Here is a 22252-nt window from a genome sequence, read left to right as displayed (position 1 = left end):
AAGGTGCTACCGAGTGGAGCACTTATCCTTGAAGAGATGGACGGACAAACAGTCTCTCAACCTATCAACTCAGACATGTGTAAGAAGTTTTATTTTTGATTATGCAAATTTCTTTTGGAAATCATGCAAGGGACGAGGCAAAGGTCAGGCTATCTTCCTTTCCAATCAAAACATTTCATCCCTAGTCATCCCTTTTGAGCTATCAGAACAATAATTTTCGTTTGGCAGCCCCTGAGGATTGCAAACCCTACACTGGGGCAAATTCATTTTGGAAAAAGAAAAGAGAAAAAGAGAAAAGAAAAATGATCAAGGCAAACCCCACACTGGGGCAAATTTATTTTTGAAAGAGAAAAAAAAAGAAAAGAGACGACAAGAAAACCCACACTAGGGCAAATTTAGCTTTGAGGAAAAATGTAAAAGTGAGGGAAATGCAATGAAAAATGCAAAGAGAGAGAATTCAATCAAACTGGGGCAAATTTCCCTCAGTTTCGTTCGAAATTGAAGATGATTTCAAAATGATGCAATCTCAGGTTATTTCACACCTTTCATCATACCTGCTTTCAGGCCTCAACCTTTCTTGAAACATCCCACCTGACCTCATTACAAAAGACAAAAGTCCTGACTTTCGTCCCTTGCTGTATTTCTATCAAGAAAATTTGCTAATCAACTGGCAAGTGATGTCCATAATGCCTTCGCTTAGGTTTATAAGAGAAGCGCATTTTACTGATGTCAGCAATCTTCAACTTACCTTCCTGAGTCGATCATGGTCAAGCTCTTCCATTTGCTGCCGTAGGTGAAAATCCGAGAGTGCACCTTAAAAAAAAAAAAAGGTGGGGGCAACCTTGGTAAAAACCCGAAAGGGCGCTAGGTAGGTTTCTTCAATGAGCAAACACGAGGAAGAACAGTTGATGACTTGGTTCATTTGGAATTTCTCTTCATAATACTTCTGCCAGTGTCGAATTGCAGAACAAAGATATTCAGGGACTCGAATATGACATCCGTTGGCCAAAACTGTGTCGTTTTGTAAAAATATTTCTTTAGCAAATTCATTCTTAGGAAGCTCATTTTTTCTCAATTGCTTGTATTCATGGCATTTTTGTAGGCTTTAAGCACAAATGGTTTGTGTTTGCATTCTTTCACATATTCATTTCTGCATGATAGGTGAAATTACTTTTTAATCATCGAATTTTTGGTGAATGATAACCCCATGGTTTATTCAAAGCATACTTGGGTTCAGTCATCTTGCGAAAATGGTTGAAATTCAGCAAGGTCGGTTACGCAAGCTTCACAATATGGCAAAATGCACGCTCGGTTAGTCGGGAAAAATCAGAGACGTTTAGAAATGACAAATCCAACCAAGTCAGATGCCACGGTCAACTTTGACGAAGGCATCCAAAGACTCATGTTTACACGATTCTCAAGGACAAACGGATCAAATAATGGTGGCGATTCCTTTGTTTTTTCTCTTTTGCAGGAAATTTCATGCATGGATGAAAACAATCATACCTTGCACTGAAATCGGTGTCGGAAGGAGTCCTAATGAACAAAGGCAGATTGAAAATGTCGCAAGCAAATTTCATCAAAAAATGCAACGGCATGGCAATACAGAATCAACTCTGGACTCACATTGCAAAAAATTCATCATACTGGGGCAAATTATTTTTTTGGAAAGATTTTCAAAAGTCAAAAAGAAAAGTCAAAAAGAAGCAAAAATCATCAATCAAAAACCAAAATCGAATCAAATTTCGTCACGGCAGGATCGGGTTTAATCCCACTGACCGATGATCAAAAACATTTTCGGGTCAGTCCCTCGATCAAAAGCATTTTCGGGTCAGTCCCTCGATCAAAATATTTTCGGGTCAGTCCTCGATCAAAAAAACATTTTCAGTCCCTCGATCAAAAATTTCGGGTCAGTTTTTCGGGTCAGTCCCTCGATCAAAAACATTTCGGGTCAGTCCCTCGATCAAAAGCTCATTCGGGTCAGTCCCATGATTCAAAGTTTTTTCGGGTCAGTCCCACGATCAAAAGCATTTTTCGGTCAGGAAAGCATTTTCGGGTCCCAGATCCCCATTATCAGTCCATGATCAAAAGCTTTTCGGGTCAGTCCCACGATCAAAAGCATATTCGGGTCAGTCCCATGACAAAAGCATTTTTCGGGTCAGTCCCATGATCAAAAGCTTATTCGGGTCAGTCCCACGATCAAAAGCATTTTCGGGTCAGTCCCATGATCAAAAGCATTTTCGGGTCAGTCCCGCGATTAAAGCTTGTTCGGGCCAGTCCCATGATTTGAATTTCCTATCTCTAGTCAATCCCACTTTTGTCCGGGTCTATCCCGTGGGTCTATCCCAATTTTACATTTTTGTCCGGGTCTATCCCGTAGGTCTATCCCAATTTTAAATTCCTGTTCGGGTAAGTCCCGTTTTATTTTTCATGTTCGGGTCAGCCCCGTATTAGAATTCCTGTTCGTTGGAATCTTTCGCAGCCGAATAACACAGGTAAGTATTTGGTGTCTATTTGTTTGTCTCAAGTTTTTTCAAAACTCAGACAAAGAGGGGCAAACTGTAGACACCAAATTTTGGTGTAATTTCATTTGCTATTTATTTTTAATTTTTTCATTTTAGTTTTATTCGATTTTTAGTTTTATTTTTATTTTTAAGTTGTTAGCATAGAATCTCTTGGAAAATGAATGAAAATGAGAAAGTGAAAAGAAAAGAGGAGAGAAAAGAAAAAAGAAAAAAAGAAAATTGCCCACAAAATATGTTTTATGTCTTCTAAATTCAATCTTTTGGCATTTTGTTTATTTTTGTTAAGTTATTTTGAAAAAAAAAGATGAAAAAAAAAAGAGAAAAATGAAAGAAAAGATCGAAAATGGTAATTTTGTTATTTTTAGTTTGTTTTTTTGATGTGTTTGTAATTAAAATTGTTTTTTATTATTATTTAGTTTTACTATTATTTTTTGTTAAATTTATTAAAAAAAAAAAAAAAAGAGAGAAGAAAGAAACGGCAAAGGGGAGTGACGGCTAAGGGAAAAAAAACAGAAAAAGAAAAAGGAGCGGCGGACAGAACGAGGGAGAGGCTAAAAAGGAAGGAGGTAGCACCTGGGTTTCTGGGGGGAGAGTTAGGAGAATCCAAGAAGAAGAGACTGAGAGGTTGGAGGTCTACGGGGTTTTTGAGAGCGAAGGATTTGGCAGCGGCTAAGCCTGGAGGGACCGAGGAACTGGACAGAAAGAAGGAGAGCATCAGGGGGCTTGGCTACGTGAAACTGAAAATTGAGTGAAGCTGGGCAAGAATTTGTCTTCTGATCATCGCACACTTCAATCCGCCTTTTAGAAGATTAAAGGTAGTACCTTTCATTTTATTTCCCTGTCCGTAGATTACAAGAGTCTTGTTAGAAATGTTGAAATGTTGTTGTGATGCTGGCTGCTATTGTTTGAATCAAAATCTGGTTTTGTATGGCGGATAGTGAAGAAAGTTGCGGCTGGAAAATTGCAGAATGCATGAGTTTCTTTGCATTTTTTGAGTGAGGTTCTTCTATGTTTTGTTTTGTTTAAGTGATAAGGTTCTATACTTGGTTGTTTAGCCTAGAGTCTTGATGTTTGGTGGGTGAAGTTCTACTCAAAAATTAAGCTTGTGGATTGAACTTTATGTTTGGAATTTGAATTTGCAGCAGATTTGTGATCATACGACCCCTCTCTGCCCAGATTTTCCTTTCCTTTGCATGACATGAGTTTGTAACATTGAATGAGGGCCTGAAATTCAGTCTTGTTGCCAGCCATTTGTCATGAAATGCGGCGTGAATCTCAGGAAAATTAGAATTGTAGAAACCTGCGCATGAAGCCTGTTGCAATGAGCTTAAAGCTTTGGTCTTGTTGAAGCAACATGCGCGAGTAGCTTTCTTTTTCCTTAGATGGCCGTAGCTTTGGCTTTGTTTGAAACACTGGATTTGTTTGCTGCTTTTTTTGTTGCATATTCAGTTTTGTTGTGTTAATCAAAGTGTCCAGATGTTAAATGAGGTCAAGTGATAGTCTTTGCTGGTTTTGTTTGAAGTTTACTTGAAGCCTGCATTTGAAAGCTTGAAGTTGCAAAAAATTCTGGATGAATATTGCAGCAATCTTCCTCTTTCTTTTGCTGTTTAAGTTTCTTTCTAGCCTTGATGATCAGCTCCGTTTTCTCATTTCAATGAATTTACATGTTTAGTTGATGATTGATAATCAGAATTTTGGCATGTGGTGAACGTATTTGCATATTGAAATGGAAAGAAAACCTTGGCTGGAAAATAAACAATCAGCTTTGCCGAGCCATTTTTGTATGTTTTTCCAGATTTTTTGCACTAGATCTTGCTAAGTTTCCTGCTTGTTTGAATGGTGGTAACTGTGAAGTGGGTTGTCTAGTCTGAATTTGTGATGTTGATTTGGAAATATCTAATCAAAGTTGTGCTCAAGAAATCTGGTCTTGAGGGAGATGTGCAGCAGTCTTCGGTTGCTAGAGTATGTGAAGTAATTGCAGAAACTTGTTTCATGGCTATTGCATAGAACTTGCATGTTTTTTTCCTTCTAAATTTTCTACCTGTTGAGGCGACGGTAATGACATAGTTTGCAGCTTAGTTAAAGCTATGTATGTGAGCTTGAGATCTGATTTTTTGGAAAATAAGATGTGAGTTTGAGTTGGGTTTCGTTTGAGCAAACATAAGAGAAAATATTGCAGAAACTCACTTTGAATTTGATTTACCTGCTTGTTTGGTTGTTAGATTCATGTTTTAATGTGTTGGTTAGAAGATTTTTCGATCAAAATGGTGTTAAGGTTGAGAAAATGAAAGTCACGGTTGTCTTCTGGGTTGCCGAAAGCTTTCAGCAGAAATTTCTGCTGCAGAATGTTGTTTCTCATGTTGATTTTCACGTAGCTTGCATGAAAACTGCATGAATTAATCTCTGAAAATTACATTTTTAACCCCCCAAGTCCCCTCTTGACTCACTAGGGCCCAAGTAATTGGAACATTTAATCAATTTGATCCTTCTAAGTTTCTTTTTGTTCCACAAGAGCCCAAGCATGTTCTAGTATCTTGTTATTAAGTCCTAAAATCATTGCAACTTCAATCATTGTTTGACTTTTCCTTTATTTTTAAGATCTTTGAAGTGCTTAAACGATTTATTTGGACTTGAATGTTTGAGTAATGCTTGTTTTGGGTCTTTAGTAGATGCTATATTTGGAAATTGAACGGGTTATTCCGTTTTCTTGGTCTTTAAGCATTTTTTGAGCTCATTCAAGTTGCAATTAGGTGGTTTTTGATGTTTTTGCTTATACTTTACTTTTAAATTGATGCCTTGACCCCTTTATTGTTTTGAAGCCATTTTCCTTCATTTGCTTACCATTAGGGGAAGGTATAACTTTCTTTTATCCTCTTTACTTCTCTCTTACGTGCTCCTACGTGTTACGTGTATATGCATGTCTACTTTGCTTTCTTAATTCCTTGCATTTATTTCATTTACTTTTACTTTTATTTAAATTATTCATTATGGGGTATGTGTACACCTCTTGGCTTGTAATAGATAGGGCATAGCAAGTAATTTGGTCCATTTTCCCTTTCCCTTTTGTTTTAATTAGCAAATGTAATGGTTGCATGCCTATGTGTTATATGTTAAACGCTTTATTAGGATTTTGCATCTAGTCAAGCATGCTAAGTGTTATGTGCTACGTGTTTATAAGTGAATCGCATGTCTACTCGCTTTTTGTAGTATAGATGAATGGAATGGATGAATGTACGTCACCACACTAGTCCAACGCTAGTTGTGGCTTTTTTTATCGTTTCCACTAGTCCAACGCTGGTCGGAATTCATAGAATGGGCTAGTCCAATGCTAGACCCAATAGGTTCTTTTTTTTCTTTCCTTTTTCATTAAGTGCATGATCACCACATATCATGCATTTCCTTAGTTTACCATTTGGCATGTTCCTCAAACCCCTTCCCCTTCACTTTAGGACTTGCATCTCATGCTAGTTAGGGTTCATTTGCTTGAAAATCCCCTTCCGATAAGGGAAACGAGCGAGTGTGGCTACTCGATAGCCTTAGCACGCTAGTTTCGCCTTCTAATCAAAGGGAAAATCGAAGTCGAAAAGTTAGAAGTCAACCCCCGTACCCGACTTGTTGCATTCCCCTAGGGTCATACTTTCATTTTTATCACTTCCATACTCTTTTAATCACATTTTTCTTACATTTCTCAATCCATATTTTTCACTACATCTTTATCATTTATTTACTTTACTTCACAAATGAAATTCAAGTTTCACTTATATATGTACTATTCTATTTTCATTCATTTGCACACACAAGCACTTTGATTTTCATACAAATTCACACATGCACTTTCTTTACACATTCGCACACAAACACTTTGTTTTTTTACATTATTTCATACATGAATCTTTTCATACACTTGCACACTTGCACTTGAGTCACCATTTGCATCAATCGACCTCTATGAGGTTTCCCTTTATTGGCCGCCACAATTCATGTGGTTTGGGACCAAAAACCTCACGAGAGACATCATAGAATTTAGGATTGCATTTCTCATTCATTAGTCTTTGTCCAAATTGCAAATACATACTTTGGGTAGGAAAAATTAGGAAAATAAGGGTTAAATCACGCAACTAGCCTTGGCTAGGTCGAAGGGGTGCCTTGGATTTTTATCCTTGCCTTCCCCTTCGTCAAATGTGACTCCCGAACCTTTTTCTTTGTTTGCGTGGACTAGGAGTCGTTCAAAAGGGTTTTTTTACTTTTTTCCCTTTAAAAATTCACTTTTTGGGTGACTTGGTACACCCTAACTCTATACCAAGTGGCGACTCCATTTTTCATATAAAAAACCCTTTTTGAACTATTTTTTCTTGGGTCAAATCGTCGCATTTTCAAAAGTCCCATTTAGACCCATTTTTGTTTTTATCAACAAAATTCATTTTTCCCAAATCAATAAAATTCAACAAAAAAAACAATTATTTTATTTTTTCCAAAAAGTGGGGCGCGACAGTTGCATCATTCCAACAGTGTTCCTTAGTTGTCAGTAGATTGTTTAGATCTAAAGTTATTAGACATTTCATGTTTTCTTCCTGTTTTCAAATCGTTGAAATTTGCATATCAACTATGCTAGAGCGAAAAAGTTCATGCAAAAGAGGACCAAGTAAAATTCAATGATTCATAAGGGATGAAAAGTGAATCATAAGAGACAAGAATATCCAATACAGACCTCCTTAGACCACACCCCAGGGCAATGGGGTTGTTTTCATTCTCAAGTTTAATTCAGGCGAGAGTTGAAATGGGCCTTATTGCTGGCTAATCTTTAGTTACATTGATAATGTAGAAAACAATTACTTCAAGAAATATAGAACAAGGTTTCCGTTGCTGACCTTCCACAATGATTTAGAGAGGTGTCCTATTGAATTAACTGAACCAAGAGTTGAATTTTGTAGCAACAGACTGCCAATTACATTATTTGCCAAGATTTTGACCTTACTATCATCAGAAAAACAACCAAAAGAGTGTCTTCCTTGTTGAAGCAAACATAAGGCTTTGCACTAAAATAGAGAAAGAAGCCAACAAGTAAATGAAACACCATTTTGATAGTCGTAGATGATTAGAAATGTATAATCCTTATATGCAAGTAAAAGCATATCTATACTATACATAAAAGTGCATTAAGTGTTTCTTACTTTTTTATGTACCTATTTTTCCCTTAATGGAAACGCTATTCTCCTATCTAATTAGCTTACACTACAACAAAAATGGCATTTCCTGACATACATATGAGGACACTTGATGGTTTGTGTCATTATAGCACTTCTATCATTACACTTGTTATCAAATCAATAATTTATACTCTTTTTTATTTTATTTTATCTGATATAAGAATAATAATATATCTTTAGACTACCTATTATGACACTTGAAAAAATGTGAGATGCACCAAAAAAAAATTAGAACACAAAATGGCGTCGTTTGATTTTGGCGGAAGATTGCTTTGCCAAAACACTTAGTGAAATTTCAAAACCTCATTTTGCCTGCTGAAATTTTGCTTCTTTTATCTCTCTCACAAACTCTCTCTCTCTCTCTCACTCTCTCGGCAAACTATCTGTCAAAACTCTTGGCCAAAATTTTGCTTTCCCCGAAGAGTTTTTTCTATTGAATCTCTCTGCAATCAAACTACCCATGTTTTCCCATTGAAGATATGTAATTACATGATAAATTTTTGCCCTAAATTGATTTTTCTTGGTTGTCTGCCTGAATCTGAAATACCAATTTTTGCCCTCCTTCTCTCTCAGCCAATTTCCTCTCCTCTGCTCCCTATCTCTGCCGTCCAGTCGCCCCATCGAAGAGGATGAGTTCAGATTCTCTAGAAATTATTTCTTAGCAAAAGAATTAGGCAATTCCGGTAAGGAATCTGGCCACAAGCTCGCAGATATCGATGTCGTCGATGAACAGGTTATACTCTGCAATTTTTCTATATGTAAATTTTAGTTGGTGGTTTCCTACAAAAAAAAAAAGTTAACTTTTTGGGCCTTTTCCTTACTAAATAATGCAGGATCTAAGGGAAGCCCTGGCCAATATTGAGCAAAAACATGAGAAAGAAATTGGTGAATTAATCAAAAGTTACAAGAGCTTGTAGCAAGAGTGGGTTTGTGAGTTAAGCTACGGCGGGATATAAATATATATGTAGTATTTTTTAATTATTTTTGGGAACGTATTGATTTAGACTGTCAATGTAGAAATGTTTGGTACTAATTTTAGATTATGCTGGATAATTAACAGGTGTGGATTTGGGCTTGAAGATTTTGCTTCGACTGCAAAAACTGAGTATTCTGTTGTTGTACTCAATAGTTATCTTCAGTCCATAAATCTCAAGCAGGTACGTCAACTTCACCACCCCTATATGCTTTGTATTCTATTTCAGTGCAGGATTTTTGTTGAAGTTTCAGCTAATTTTCAGAGTTTTAAGTTGATCATTGCTGATAAAGCTGTGGAATGATTAGGCTTTACAAGTCATAGCTTGCTTTATTTGCTACCCGTATGTAGACTTGTATAATTTACTTTAATGCTTGTAATCACTGGGAACTGATTCAGTTTGTTGAGTGCTATAAGAAGTACTGGTAGGCTTTGGCAATATAGGGGTCTATCAATAATAAGTCTTACATGATATTTGAGAGGCTTGAGTCATGGGGATTGTTGCTTCTGATGCATCTGTGATGTTGAATTGATAATACAATTAGCACTAGTTTATCATGCTATTTGGATAGCAGTTAAAAGTTATCTTTTCATGTGAGAGAGTATATAGACAAAATGCCAAAACTTTAATTTGTCTCCTTGTCGTGGTTGCCTTTGGTGACGTTCTGACCTGATTTTGCATGAACAAAAGTCTCAGCCAGGAGATAATCCTTGAATCATATAGTTATTCTGATATCAAAGGGAAGCAAAATAGTTCTCTCTATTATGCTTCATTGAATCCCTGAAATAGCATGTTAAACTCATAAATTCCAGATTCTGCTGCCTGTGATTTCACTTTCACTCCAGTTTTCTATTCTGCATCACTGGAAAGAAAGTATAGCAGCTTATATTGAATCAACTCCTTTGACCAGTTGTCTTGCAAGATATCTTTCCCTCATTTCCTTCCATTCATAAAAGACAAGACCTTCCCCAAGAACTCTTAGACCTTTGTCCTCTGGAGGAGGCCTTTTGCGTACCTCAAGCTTAGCCTCAGCCTCAGCTAGTTGACGATTCAGTTTTTCGAGTGCAGGGGTAAGATGATCAGGCTCCAGGGGAAGCGTGAGATATAAGAAGTGGGAATGGAGAGAAAATATTGAAACCCAAGATGTTTAAATTTTAGTGTATCAACTTTAGCTGTTAAATCAAAACCTCCTGAACCACTACACAAGATAATCATGTATCTACTTTGAAAACTTTGTTTTGTCGTTATATAGTATCAATCTACTCTTTAATTATGTGAAAACCAAGCTATACAATGTAAAACTTTTCTCGTCTCTTTTTTTCTCTTCTTTTTTAAAAAAAATATATATAACCCGCAGAATCTGTTCAACTGCAACTTGATCCCTATGCTCATCAAACAGCTCTGGTACATAATCCATGTCACCTTTTATGTTCAATCTCATGATCTTGAACTTTACCCTGCTCTTTAGACCATCCAGCTTGTCATTGGACTCTGGAGGCTCCAAAAACTTGAAAATATTTCTTAGAGATGACTTCTATTTTGAACTTAAAATATGCTTGCTTTTAGTGGTCAACTTTAGTGTTTTCTGATCTGTATTTAGAATGTATCACTGCTTGCAGTGTTTTCAATCACTTGCTTGACGATAGCCCATTGCCTGCTAACGAGACTTCTTCATCAGTGCTTGTTGCAACCTTTTCCAGTACACATTCACTAAATGGAAAAGGATCTACAGGAGGTGGAAAACTGAGTGGAAATGGTGAAGTAGAGAAGGGGCTGCTGACGCTAATTTCCTCAGATGCTCCTGGACTTCAGGTATTGTAACCTATATTTGGACTTTTTTTTTATGATCAGTAGGTAGGTTGCAACAATATGTACTAATTTCCTGGATTCCTTTTTAACTGCTTATACATTTTTTCTACATTTCAACCAGATCATTTTTGGAATTGTAATGCTTCAACACTTTGTTTTCTTTGATTAATTATCCACCAGTTCTTTCCTATGATTTCCACGTTTGTGACCCCAATGGCCGCTGGTACCTGGCTGATAGTGGCTCTGTTCCTAGGGACCTTTTACTTCTCACAGGCAAGGCTCTCAGCCATGCTACAGCTGGTCTGAGGCCTGCGGCTTCACATCGCTCTGCATTGGATAGGCATTTCGAGCAATGAGAGCTCGTGGAGCCAGAGTAATAGACATTGCTGTTATTGTAGTTGCTACTGATGTTGGAATTCGACCTCAAATAGAAGAGGCCATTGCTCATGCCAAAGCAGCTGGAATGCGAATTGTTATTGCTATAAACAAAGTGCGCTTGCATTTATTCTGAGATTTTCCACTGTGTGTTGGCTTGTATATCATTTAGTCTCATTTGCATTCTGCTTTTGATGTATGAAACATGATGAAAAATCTCCTCTTGCTTATGGGAGTTGGCATTTTCAGTTCTCATAATCACAATACTGCTAAAGTTTGATGTTTCTAGATTTTTGCATCATAGCATATTATCTTATATGCATTCTGTTCTTTGGGATAATTTTAAAAGTCCTTTGGGTTTCTGATTGACGGAATGTATAGCAGGGAGCATTACCTGCAGGTTGCTTCTATCTCAAAAAAAAAAAAAAAAACTCCTGACAATTAAAAGTGTCAGCATAGAATTCGATATTCTAATGTTGTATAATACCTATCCTGACACTTTCAATTATCAAGAAAAGGGATTTTTGTTGGTAGATGGGATGTTATAATAGCATAGTTTTCCTGACATGTTGAATAGTATGAGTCTATCCCCACATTGGAAGGGACAACACTCGCCCTAGGTGTGAGGATAGATAAAGTGTCAGGTTAGATTATCTATACTGACACTTTTAAATGCCGTTAAAGGCCATTTTTGTTGTAGTGTTACTCTAAGATACATTACCTGATAGTTAAAATTGCCTGATAGTTTAAGTGTGGATGTATACAAGAATATAATGCTTAATTTAAAGTTTGATTTTAACTTAGAAAATGCAAGCTTCATGCTAGATCAAAAGCTGAGAAACATGCTACTAACTGAAAAATAAAACATGTTTTAACATATCTTATATTGCATGATTATGAAATCGAGATAAAGAGTAGAAGGATAGCCATATGCTAAGTTCTTCACAAAATTAATACATTTTCCTTCTTTTACTGATATTCACATCTATCATTTGTTCAAATCCAATTACAACAATCAAAATTTACAACTAATTTAGTGATTTATTTCTCCAATCAATAACTACGTGCGACGTACGTGCATTTTAATTTCTAATTATTCTAAAAATGTGTAAAGCCCAAATTGAAAGGCCCCCATTAGCATCAAGAGAGAGTTAAAATCTTGACATTGCCTACATTCCAAAACTGGAGTAAATATTCATCCCCAACGACCAAAAATTTGTTTCTACTTGTATTGAATTGCACTATGCCTGTAGAAGATTTGGAGAGTCAATCATAACTTCAGGTTATATAGCCTTGGGTATAGTTCCATTCAACTAAGTAATGAGTCTCCATCTTTGTTTGTGCCACAAGAAAAGAGCTTGACAAGTTTTTAATGCTCACTTAGTTAACAGGGAATCAAAAAAAAAAAAAGAATGACCAAGTACAGTTCTATAATTAAGCACTTGTCTTTTACCATCATCACCATAGGCCATTCTTATGCGAAAATAACTATTGCATCAAAGACAACCCTTGGTTCTATATAATCAAATAACCATGTTTTTGTCTCTCTATTTGTCGATGTGGCATATTCAAACTGCAAGCATTAATAAAAAAAACAAAACAAGAAGAAAAGAAGAAGAAGAAGTAAACCGAATGAAGTACCAAAAATAAAAAGAAAGTCTTTAATGGTAACAAGTATAGAAACTACACAAGGATATCTTCCTTGAGATGTGCACATAACGAGTTTAAAGGGCATCTATGACCTTCAAATGTGTATTGCTTGTACCAGTCACTGTACCCCATACCTAACATATAATATAGAGATAATTAGTCTATTTTCTCTAATGAGTAAAACTACTAGAATTTAATTTTTTTATTGTTTAGACCTGAATGAGTTTGTTCTCTCCATATGTTATTACAAGAATTTGATCATATGGTGAAGTGAATGCAAGGTTATATACACCTCCCAAGTAAGCATCAATCTTTAGAGTTAAAGCTAGTATGGAAGCTAACATGCTTTAGAATTTTAGTAAGAAAAAAGACAATAGAAATAGCTCCAATTGTTTCTTGATGTAATTACTGATAGCATGATAACAATACAACTGGACAATGTTTTTGAAATATGCAACACCTATTACACTGGATATAAGGAATTATATTTTTAACAAAATGAATACTTAGAAGATAGATATCACATAGAAAGTTTGTTTCCTACATACTTACCAGAGAATGAACCATATGGCCTCCATAAAACATGATATACTGATATTTGTTGATTTTGATCATAATCAAACTGTATTTGAAAGGTATTATTTAACATGAGAGTACCAAACTATATTGAAAGGGTATTATTTAGCATAAAAGTATTATTTACCAGATAATGAACCATATGTCCTCCATAGCCTTCAAAGTCACAACTTAAAAATGTCAGCTGATGATCACTAAAGCATATCAAAACGCATAGAATAAATATATGTATACATATGGGATCAAAAGTGCCTAGTTATTTTTAATTGCAGGATTGATGGTACTAGATGAAATTTGAGAATCGAATATCATTAATGGGGAAAACTATTGAGTTGCCAACAAGTAAAAAATTTTGATGTTAAAGCCACTAGAAAAGACTAAAATGTGGGAAGAAAAGGCTGAAATAGCTAAATACTAATGCGATTTGCTCTTTTAATTTGATTGACTAGTATGCTTGTAATAAAAAAAAGGGTATTGATTTGAGGCAAGAACTCAGAACATCCAAATTGATCATGGTGCCAATTCAAACTATAGGTTAAGATAACTTTGAATTAAAAATATTAAGTAAAATAGAATTTTCCATGAAATATTAACCAATGTTAAATTAAGAAAAATGACAAATGTTAAACCTATCATTGGGAAACTTCCAAATTGAAAAGAAGTTATCCTTATTATTTCAGTATTGCCCTAATAGTAGTTATCCTCAAATATTAACTTTTCTCTTTATATAAAGGTCTGTGTAATCCTTTTACCTCTCAGTTTTGACCACTATTGTTGTTTTAAATTTATGCATTTGCTTCTTGTAGTCTTTGTATTCAACAACAGTTCTGGAAGCATTTTGTAAAACCAAACACTGCGACGTCCATTCAAATAGTAGGCGATTTGGTTAAATCAAATGCCATTACTAAGAATTCATAGTGTACACATCTAGTGCACGAAGCTTTCTTTGGTCTATCATCAACCTTAATCTTCTACTTGTGATCCCCATCTTTTTAATTACTCCTTACCTAGATGAATTAAGACCTTTTTCGAATTCATATCCCTTGACTTGTCATTCACCTTCAGATTTGGGAAATCATCATGATCTTGACACCCTCTGTCAACCTTGATGCTTTCTATACATTAGATAGTTGACAAAGAAACATTTGTCATGGGTTCCTCTTAATTTCCTCCATAACATTACCCCTATTGATAAGATACAAAGAATCAAAACTATAGATACACTACACATAAACCAATTATAACCCACAATTTTAGATGAGGTGTGAAATGAGCTTCATTTTTTTCATTTTACTTGAGTTCAATAATTTTTTTAGGAGGCAGAAACATATAGCCACTTACATAAGATCATAACTTCAGGTGCCTCATATATTAAGGAGTATTCTTTATTGGATGCCTTTACAACATCTATTCAATGATTCAAGATTTTTTTAAATAAAAAATGTTGATATAAAAATTGATACTAAATTCATTTTTAAAAATTTAATTATTTTTTCCATTTGTGCATAAAAAATTAAAGATGTAATCAATTTGTTTTCACTTTAATAGTTTCACGATTTTTGCACGAAGACACTTATGTATATGTCTTAAGTTTTTGTGGTTTCATGCAAGAGGATTCAGTAACTTTCAAAGCGAATAACTTTGCTGGCTAGGGAAGAAGATGAGACAAATGGTCTAAGCAACTGGTTATTTTTCCCATTGTGAATAATAAATTAAAGATGAAATCAATTTATTTTCACTTTGATGGTTTCATGATTTTCGCATGAAGACACTTATGTGTATGCCTTAAGTTTTTCTGGCTTCATGTTAGAGGATTCAATAACATTCAAAGAGAATAACACTGTTGGCTAGGGAAGAAGGTGAGACAAATGGTCCGAGCAACTGGTTATGAATACTAAGGCTCCTAGAAACATACTGAGAAGACTATACTTTATTGTGATGGTAAATCTTTGACACGACGGTAGAATAGAATACCTCTATTGAAGGCTTACTCATTGGTACCATAACCATACAGTTGGTAGGACAAGGAACAACCAAGCTCAAGTGCTTGATATTGTTATTGCCATTAAATACTAAGACTCCTAGAAACATACTGAGGAGACTATACTTTATTGTGATGGTAAATCTTTGACATGAACATAGAATAGAATACCTCTATTGAATGCTTAATTATTGGTACCAAAACCATATGGTTGGTAGGACAGGGAACAACCAAGCTCCAGTGTTTGATATTGTTATTGCCATTCCATCTTTTACGAACCATTACAAACTCCTTTCAAAACTAGTAATACCAATAACTGCCCTTTCCATATTTCTTTCTAGTTTTCATTATTAAAATATTGAAATCTTGGATTCATTACTAGCCAGACTGGAAATTAGCAAAAACGTAACTCCATTTTGGGCTCAAAATCAAGTTAATGAGATTGATAATCTTCTTAAGTAAGCTTCTAACCCCCCTCTACAATTGATGTTTACTAAAATTTTGACAGTCAAGATACACTAAAAATCGGGATTATAGGTTTACAAGGCATGTGGATCAACACCTATGAGAAGGTTGCTGCAATAAACATGTTTTGGATGAAAAGATAATGAAGTTACTTATGGATGGAATAAAGCACTAGACGCAGTACTATGGAAAGCAAACTCACCATGCTAAACAATATTTGCAAATTTTTTTAGTTATGTCAAAATAAATTAGACCTACTTGCACGCATGCATTTAATAAGTACCAATACTTGATTAAAAATTTTTTTCGACTATCCAACAACATACGTTCTCTTAGTGGATGCATGTGAAAAGATGTTCGCAAGGATTGCTTAAAATCTCCCCCCACTGTGAGGGTCTCAAAATTTCATTAATTTCTGAAAATTAAAGTAAATATTATTTAAACTTTGAAAATTATTAAATAATATGAATTTATATTTAAAAATGTGTATTTATATTATTAATGATGTTTTCACTTATATAAATGTTATATTTTAATTTACATGAATTTTCAAAATTTATTTGACGGTTCGCGTTCGGCTAAACATTAAGTTGGATTTTCGCACTCCCATACGCAATATAGCTCTAAGTTGAACTGTATGATATGTAGAGGTTATAAAAATATATAATTCAGTTGAGAAAATGCTAGATGAGGAATTTCTACCAGTAGATAAAATTATCGCGCGTAAACGCGATTCAATTCAAAATTTTCCCACCATTATTAGCATGCCCAAAAGTCAATTAGACTACTCCTTAGACTACCTCAATTTTCCTCCCATCTTGTCACCAGCTACCACCTTTTTTTTTTACCCTCTAAACTTCCGCTCCTCTGCTGCAAGAAGAAGCAGAAACCGTTGCCTTCCAAGCTCCAACAGCTTCTCATCTTCAGCCACTCACACATAGTCTTCAAGCTTCCATTTTCAGCTTCCACCTCCACTTCTTGCTGCTGTCCAGATCGAGCAAGAGGAAGGAGAGGATCGTTGTTGCTGCTGCTACTCTCGTTGCTCCTGCCGCTGCTACTACTACTGGGTTGTTCAGACCAGGGTGAAAGCTTCCTATTTTTTTTCCTTCCACCAACCACAGAACCACCCCAAGCTCACCAAAAACCCCAGAACCCCAGCCCTTCTCATCTTCGGTCGCTGCTTTGCTGCTGCGGTGACTGGTCTGACCGAGAGAAAACAGAGTGCAAGGGGTGCCGACTGACCTCAGTGATTCTAGGAGCGAACTTGGAGAACTAGGCACTTCATTTAGCTAGTAAACAACCACCAAAGGTAACCCAAAAACTTCCGCTTCACCCCTTAGCCAAAATTTCAGATTTGTTGCAGCTTTTGGTTCTTGAAGTTTTAGCTTGTCTTGGTGAAACATGTTGGGTTACTGATCCTCTAAGCTAATGATTGATGAAGCTAGAGGTGTTTTATGTGTCTATATGTATGTTTTGAGGTGGTTATATGTTGGGAAAATTTTTTTAGAATGAAGCTGGGGTGCTGCCGAGAGAAGGGAAAATTTTCCAGATTTGTACCTGTTGATGTTTTGCAAATTTCGCTTAGTTAATGAACTGGATTGTTTATTTGGGGGCTAGACTAGTTAGTGGTGATTGTTAGGGACTTAAAGTATGAATTATAAGTTGGAAATGGTTGATCAAAGAGAAGAGAAAATTTCTGCTCTGCAACCGAACCAGCAGGCCTGTTTTTCTTCCAACTTTGCCCAGCTTTTTGAACTGGATTTTGTGAAGTTATTGAGCTATTTAAATCATGTATATGTTCACCTATATGTGTAGAGTAGTTTTGGTGAAAATGCAGCTTTGGTACAATGGGAAATTTCATTGAAAAATCAAAGAGAAAAATGCCCTTTGAGCTACCCGAAAATTCTGGAAATTTTCCAGATTTTGGTCGAATTTTTGGGTAGTTGAAAAGTTTTGGACAAATTGAAGAGAAAATGGACTTCTTGTACCAAATGTACTTGGAAATTTTTCCAGCTTTGCATGAGACATGTTAAATGATTTTCACGTTAACATGAACCCAATTTGACTTGTGTTTAGTTAAGGGGTGTGTATAGCTCAATTTGGGACAAAAATCTAGTAGAGTTTACGTTCAAAAAGTGGACCAAAATTTTATTCTTCACGACGCTACCCAAAACAGAAATTTTGTTTGAAATTAGAAATGATTTTGACGTTTGGATTTCGTTTTGGTTAAATGTGGATTAAATTGTCCCGAAAATGTTTTCTAGCATTAATCTTCGTTACTAGGTCCATTTCGAGTCAATAATTTTGAATTTTATTAGACCAAATGTCATATTTCGAGAAATATGCCAAATTTGGAAATTTTCTTGAAAACTCAAGTTTTTGCCTTCAAGAAAATCCTTGAACCAAGTTGGTCAATGGAATTTGGCAAACTTAAGGAGTTTCTATTTTATAGAAATTCCAACGGCTAGTTTTACTTGGTTTATATGATTTCCTCTTAAAAGAATTTTCCAAGATATTTTTGGGGAAAATTAGAGGGGAAAAATTCTTCTAAATGGTTAAATGTGATTTTTCTCAACTTGTGACACCAAAGGGGTGTTAATTGCTTATACGACTCTAGAACTTGGTTATTGGAACATTTGACGAATTTAGCAAGTTTTTGGTTTTAAAGAAACCTCAAAATTTAATTTCACTTGAAAATTTGTGGATTTCACTTTGAGAATACGATTAATGCTAGTTTGGGATTTTTGAGTGAAATTAAATGCTAGAAGACTTGAGTAAACTCGCCAACTCAAAAGTAGAAATTTACGTGAATTATTTGTATGTTTTTAGGAGTCGATGAAGGGCACAACCTCGGTCAAAGTTTGGAATTCTAGACACTTCACTTAAGGTGAGTGTCTCTTGCATGAATCGTGTTTAACTGCTAGTTGAACTACTTGTTAAAAGTACTTACTAGAGATATCATGAAATGTTATATACTATGTGATTTCGTGAAATATCACAAGTACAAGTGTTGCAATGTCGATTGGAGCGGGGTCTCGTCGACTAATTAAACCAAACGGATGCACGTACCACGCTCTATTAGAGTGGGAGGTACCTCTCTGCCGTCTTGGTAAAAGTGCTTGCAAAATTCGTGTTGGAGTCGGGCCCGAAAATAAGGGGAAAGTCGTTGCTAGGAGACGTGTAGATTAGGAAAAATGTCTACATGGAGATTAGGTAGTGAAAGTTGACGGAGTGTCAACTACTATAAATTACCTGATCAAGCGCGAGGACTTTGGCTCCTGAGAGCCCTGTATCCTTTTCTTGTCATGTTACTTCATTTTTCTAAATTGTTAATTGCTTACTTGTCCATTTGTACTTGTTAAATTGCCCTATGTGAATTGCATGTTTCGAGACACCACTGAGCTATTGGCTCATCCCTTCCAATTTGTTTTCCTTGACAGGTTCTGAAATGCATGAAGTCTTGGAGAACTAGAAAAGAAATGTTATATTTTGAATGCCCACTTTTGTAATCGTACTTTGGGAGATACTTTAATATCTTTTGGATGATTTTCTTGTGCCTTTGGGAAAATGTGAATCCTGTGGTGCTTTTGTGCCCTGAGTTAGGAACTTTAAATTGTAAATTAAGTATTTTAAACTCGATGTTTTCGTTGGTACTTGGAATTGTATTTTCGGGCTGTATAAGTTGAATTGTATGATTTATTTAAGTACTTAGCTTGCTCGAGGAGTAAGGTTTTATTTTCAATTTATGTTTGGTGATATTAGTTGCTAGAGTGAGTGAGTCCTGGCGAGAGTTAGGCAGGCGACCCGCCAACCCTTTGGTTCGCCTTAGGGGGAAGTGGGGTCGCCACAGGTGGTATCAGAGCATTAGGTTAAAACGTATTTGGTAGAATTGTTAGGTATTTTATTCCTAGAAATAGGAATGAGATACTTAGATATATTTTAAGTGATAATTGATCAAATTAATGGTGATAAGGTTTAACTTTGAAAGTTTTGGCTGTTTTGTAGGTATGGAGAACCCTAACGGGAATGGACATGCTGCTAATGGTAACGGGCACGCGAATGGTCACGCGCCGCCTCTTACGCCTATATTTTACCAAGTTCAGGGTGGTGGAGCTCGTGGTCAGTACTCACCCGACACCAGGGTTCCTAGGTGTGACTGTAGGTTGACCTTCTCTTACCCCAACCGCTTGGTTCTGGCTATAGACGATGAACATCGCCAGTTGGTGAATTCCAACATAGCCCTGATTCAGGACGTGGACGAGTTGGGTGCCAAGGTGGCTAATCTGCAGAATAGGGTAGCAGAGCTGACTGGAATGGTGATAGAGGAGAGAGCTAGGGCTGAGGCAGACCGTGAGGAGCTGCAGAGAGCAAGGGATAGCGTGGCTAGGATGAGAGACATGGTTCGTGAGCGAGCTTTTGGGATACTAGCGGATGCTACCATGCTGGTGGATGAGGTGATGGACGAGGCCTCAGAGGTAGCTCCTAGTGCTGAGGAGGATCCAGAGGAGGACCCGGAGGAGGATCCAGAAGAGGATCCTGATGAGGGGAATCCATCTGATGGTCCCGCTGAGGACTAGGCTTAGTTAGACTCTCTTTTGACTTGTAATTTGTAAACATTGGTTGGGATGGTGCTAACTCTTGGGCCATTGTATTTTTGTAACTGTATGGCTTGCTTTTGTGGTGATTGTACTTCTTTTGATTATGAATGACTGGTTGCACCTTGTAGCACCTTTGTGCTATATTTTTGTAAAATCCCAATGAAATGCTAATTGTAGGAATTTCGAATGTTAATATATGTGTTAGTTGTGGTTATTTTTATCGCTCTCAAGTTGATCTTCATTTGGCATAATTTTCTGCTTTGTTCCTCAGTTTTATGCAATTTTCCTGCGTTGCTCTTTAAACTTTGTGTAAATTTCTGTATACTTACTTCTTGTTTTGCATTAGGCATAACTAGGTATGGATCCCCGTGGTAGAGGTCAACGCCGAAGTCGAGGTCGAGGTCGAGGGAGACGGGCTGAACCCCTTCGTGATCAAAGGGGCGATAGAGAGTCGGAAGTGAACCAAAATTTGGGGACCCGAGGGCGGGGGCGGAGATCAAATGGCCACCACTATTAATAGGATAACCGAAGTGCTAGAACGTTTGACGGACCGTCAAGGTCCTGGACCAGTGCATCAACAACCTGGTGGGCAGTTAGATACTGAAGATAGGGCCTTGGAGAGGTTCCTAAAGTTTGGGCCGCCTAAGTTTCAAGGTGGGCCAGAGCCTGAAATAGCTGAGGGATGGTGGGAGAGAATATCTGATATTTTTGCCACATTGGATTACACTGAGACGCGGAAAGTGACTTTTGCGTCATTTCAATTTGAAGGAGCTGCACGGTCTTGGTGGAATCTAATTAAGGATAAGTGGGATAGAGACCGTACCCCTAGTACTTGGGCAAACTTCACCCGTGAGTTTAATGCCAAATTTCTTCCACCTCTAGTCCAAGAGAAAAGGGAGGATGACTTTATTAAGTGCAAACAAGGGGCCATGAGTGTAGCAGAGTATGAAACCAACTTTACTAAATTAGCCCGATATGCCCCTGACCTGATAGCCACTGAGCAGAGACGCATTAGGAGATTTGTGCAAGGGCTCAATGTGGAGATTCAAGAGGGGCTAGCCACTGCTCAAATTAACACGTATAGTGATGCCGTAGAGAAAACTCAGAGGTTTGAGACGGCTAGAGCCCAATCTAAGTCATTCTTTGCTAGGAAAAGGAATGCCCCTAGTGGTAGCAGGGACCCAATTTCTACAAGTGCCCCACCGCCTAAGATGGGTAGAGCAACTGGAGTAGTGAATATCCCTAGTGCATCGAGAGGTGCTTTAGCAAGGGGTGCTGGAGCTAGAGGCCCTGGGGCGAGAGGATCTGGAGGGAAAGGAGGTCAAAGTGGAAGGGGACCCCCTAGGAGTGCTCCACAAGGTGTACAAGTGTCAACCCCTCAGATAACCTGTGGTTACTGTGGAAAAGCCAATCATACCGCAAATGAGTGTTGGAGAAAAGAGGGCAAGTGCCTCAGGTGTGGAAGTGCTGAGCACCAAATTGCTAATTGTCCTAAGATTTCCGAGAATGGGGGAAGCCAAGGAGGTGCCACAAGTTCTAGGCAAACTGCTTCTGGAGGGAGTCGGCCGAAGGTCCCGGCCAGGGTTTATGCCCTAGATAGTCAACCTGCACCTGACCCTTCGGAGGTAGTCGAAGGTACACTTCCAATCTTTCATCGATTAGCTAAGGTTTTAATTGATCCCGGTACGACTCATTCGTTTGTTAATCCTGCTTTTATGTGTGGAATTGATGTAAAACCTGTATGATTACCCTATGATTTGGAAGTTAGGACTCCTACGGGTAATAAGAGCATGCTCACTAGTTTAGTGTATAAGGAGTGTGAATTTTGGGTTGGGGAGCGAAAAATGCTAGTTGACTTGGTGAGTTTGGACCTTAAGGGGTATGATGTGATTATAGGAATGGACTTTTTGCCTTACCACCATGCTAAGCTAGATTGTAGAGCTAAAGTGGTGGAATTTTGCATCCCAGGTGAGGCAACTCTCAAGCTAGATGTAAGGGGTAGATTAGCTTCGTCTGCTTTGATTTCAGGGATTCGAGCTAGGAAAATGCTTCACAAGGGAGCCCAGGGTTTCTTAGCTTTCTTAATTAACGC

General features: G+C 37.0%; 1 protein-coding gene across 1 annotated transcript; it reads left to right on the top strand.

The window, feature by feature from the left end:
- The first annotated feature begins 20660 nt into the window (after positions 1-20660).
- On the top strand, positions 20661-21905 carry LOC113755989. The gene has a single exon (XM_027299818.1). The coding sequence runs from the start codon at positions 20661-20663 to the stop codon at positions 21903-21905; it is 1245 nt and encodes a 414-aa protein (XP_027155619.1).
- Positions 21906-22252: the final 347 nt, after the last annotated feature.

This window comes from Coffea eugenioides, unplaced genomic scaffold (assembly GCF_003713205.1).
Source record: "Coffea eugenioides isolate CCC68of unplaced genomic scaffold, Ceug_1.0 ScVebR1_1891;HRSCAF=2825, whole genome shotgun sequence".
Classification (NCBI taxonomy): domain Eukaryota; kingdom Viridiplantae; phylum Streptophyta; class Magnoliopsida; order Gentianales; family Rubiaceae; genus Coffea; species Coffea eugenioides.
The sequence above is the reverse complement of the archived record's forward strand: the minus strand, read 5'-3'. Positions and strand labels throughout refer to the sequence as shown.

What these genes read in the sequence shown, in the direction of transcription:
- LOC113755989 (XM_027299818.1), top strand. Translation starts at nt 20,661, where the DNA reads ATGGCCACCACTATTAATAGGATAACCGAAGTGCTAGAACGTTTGACG.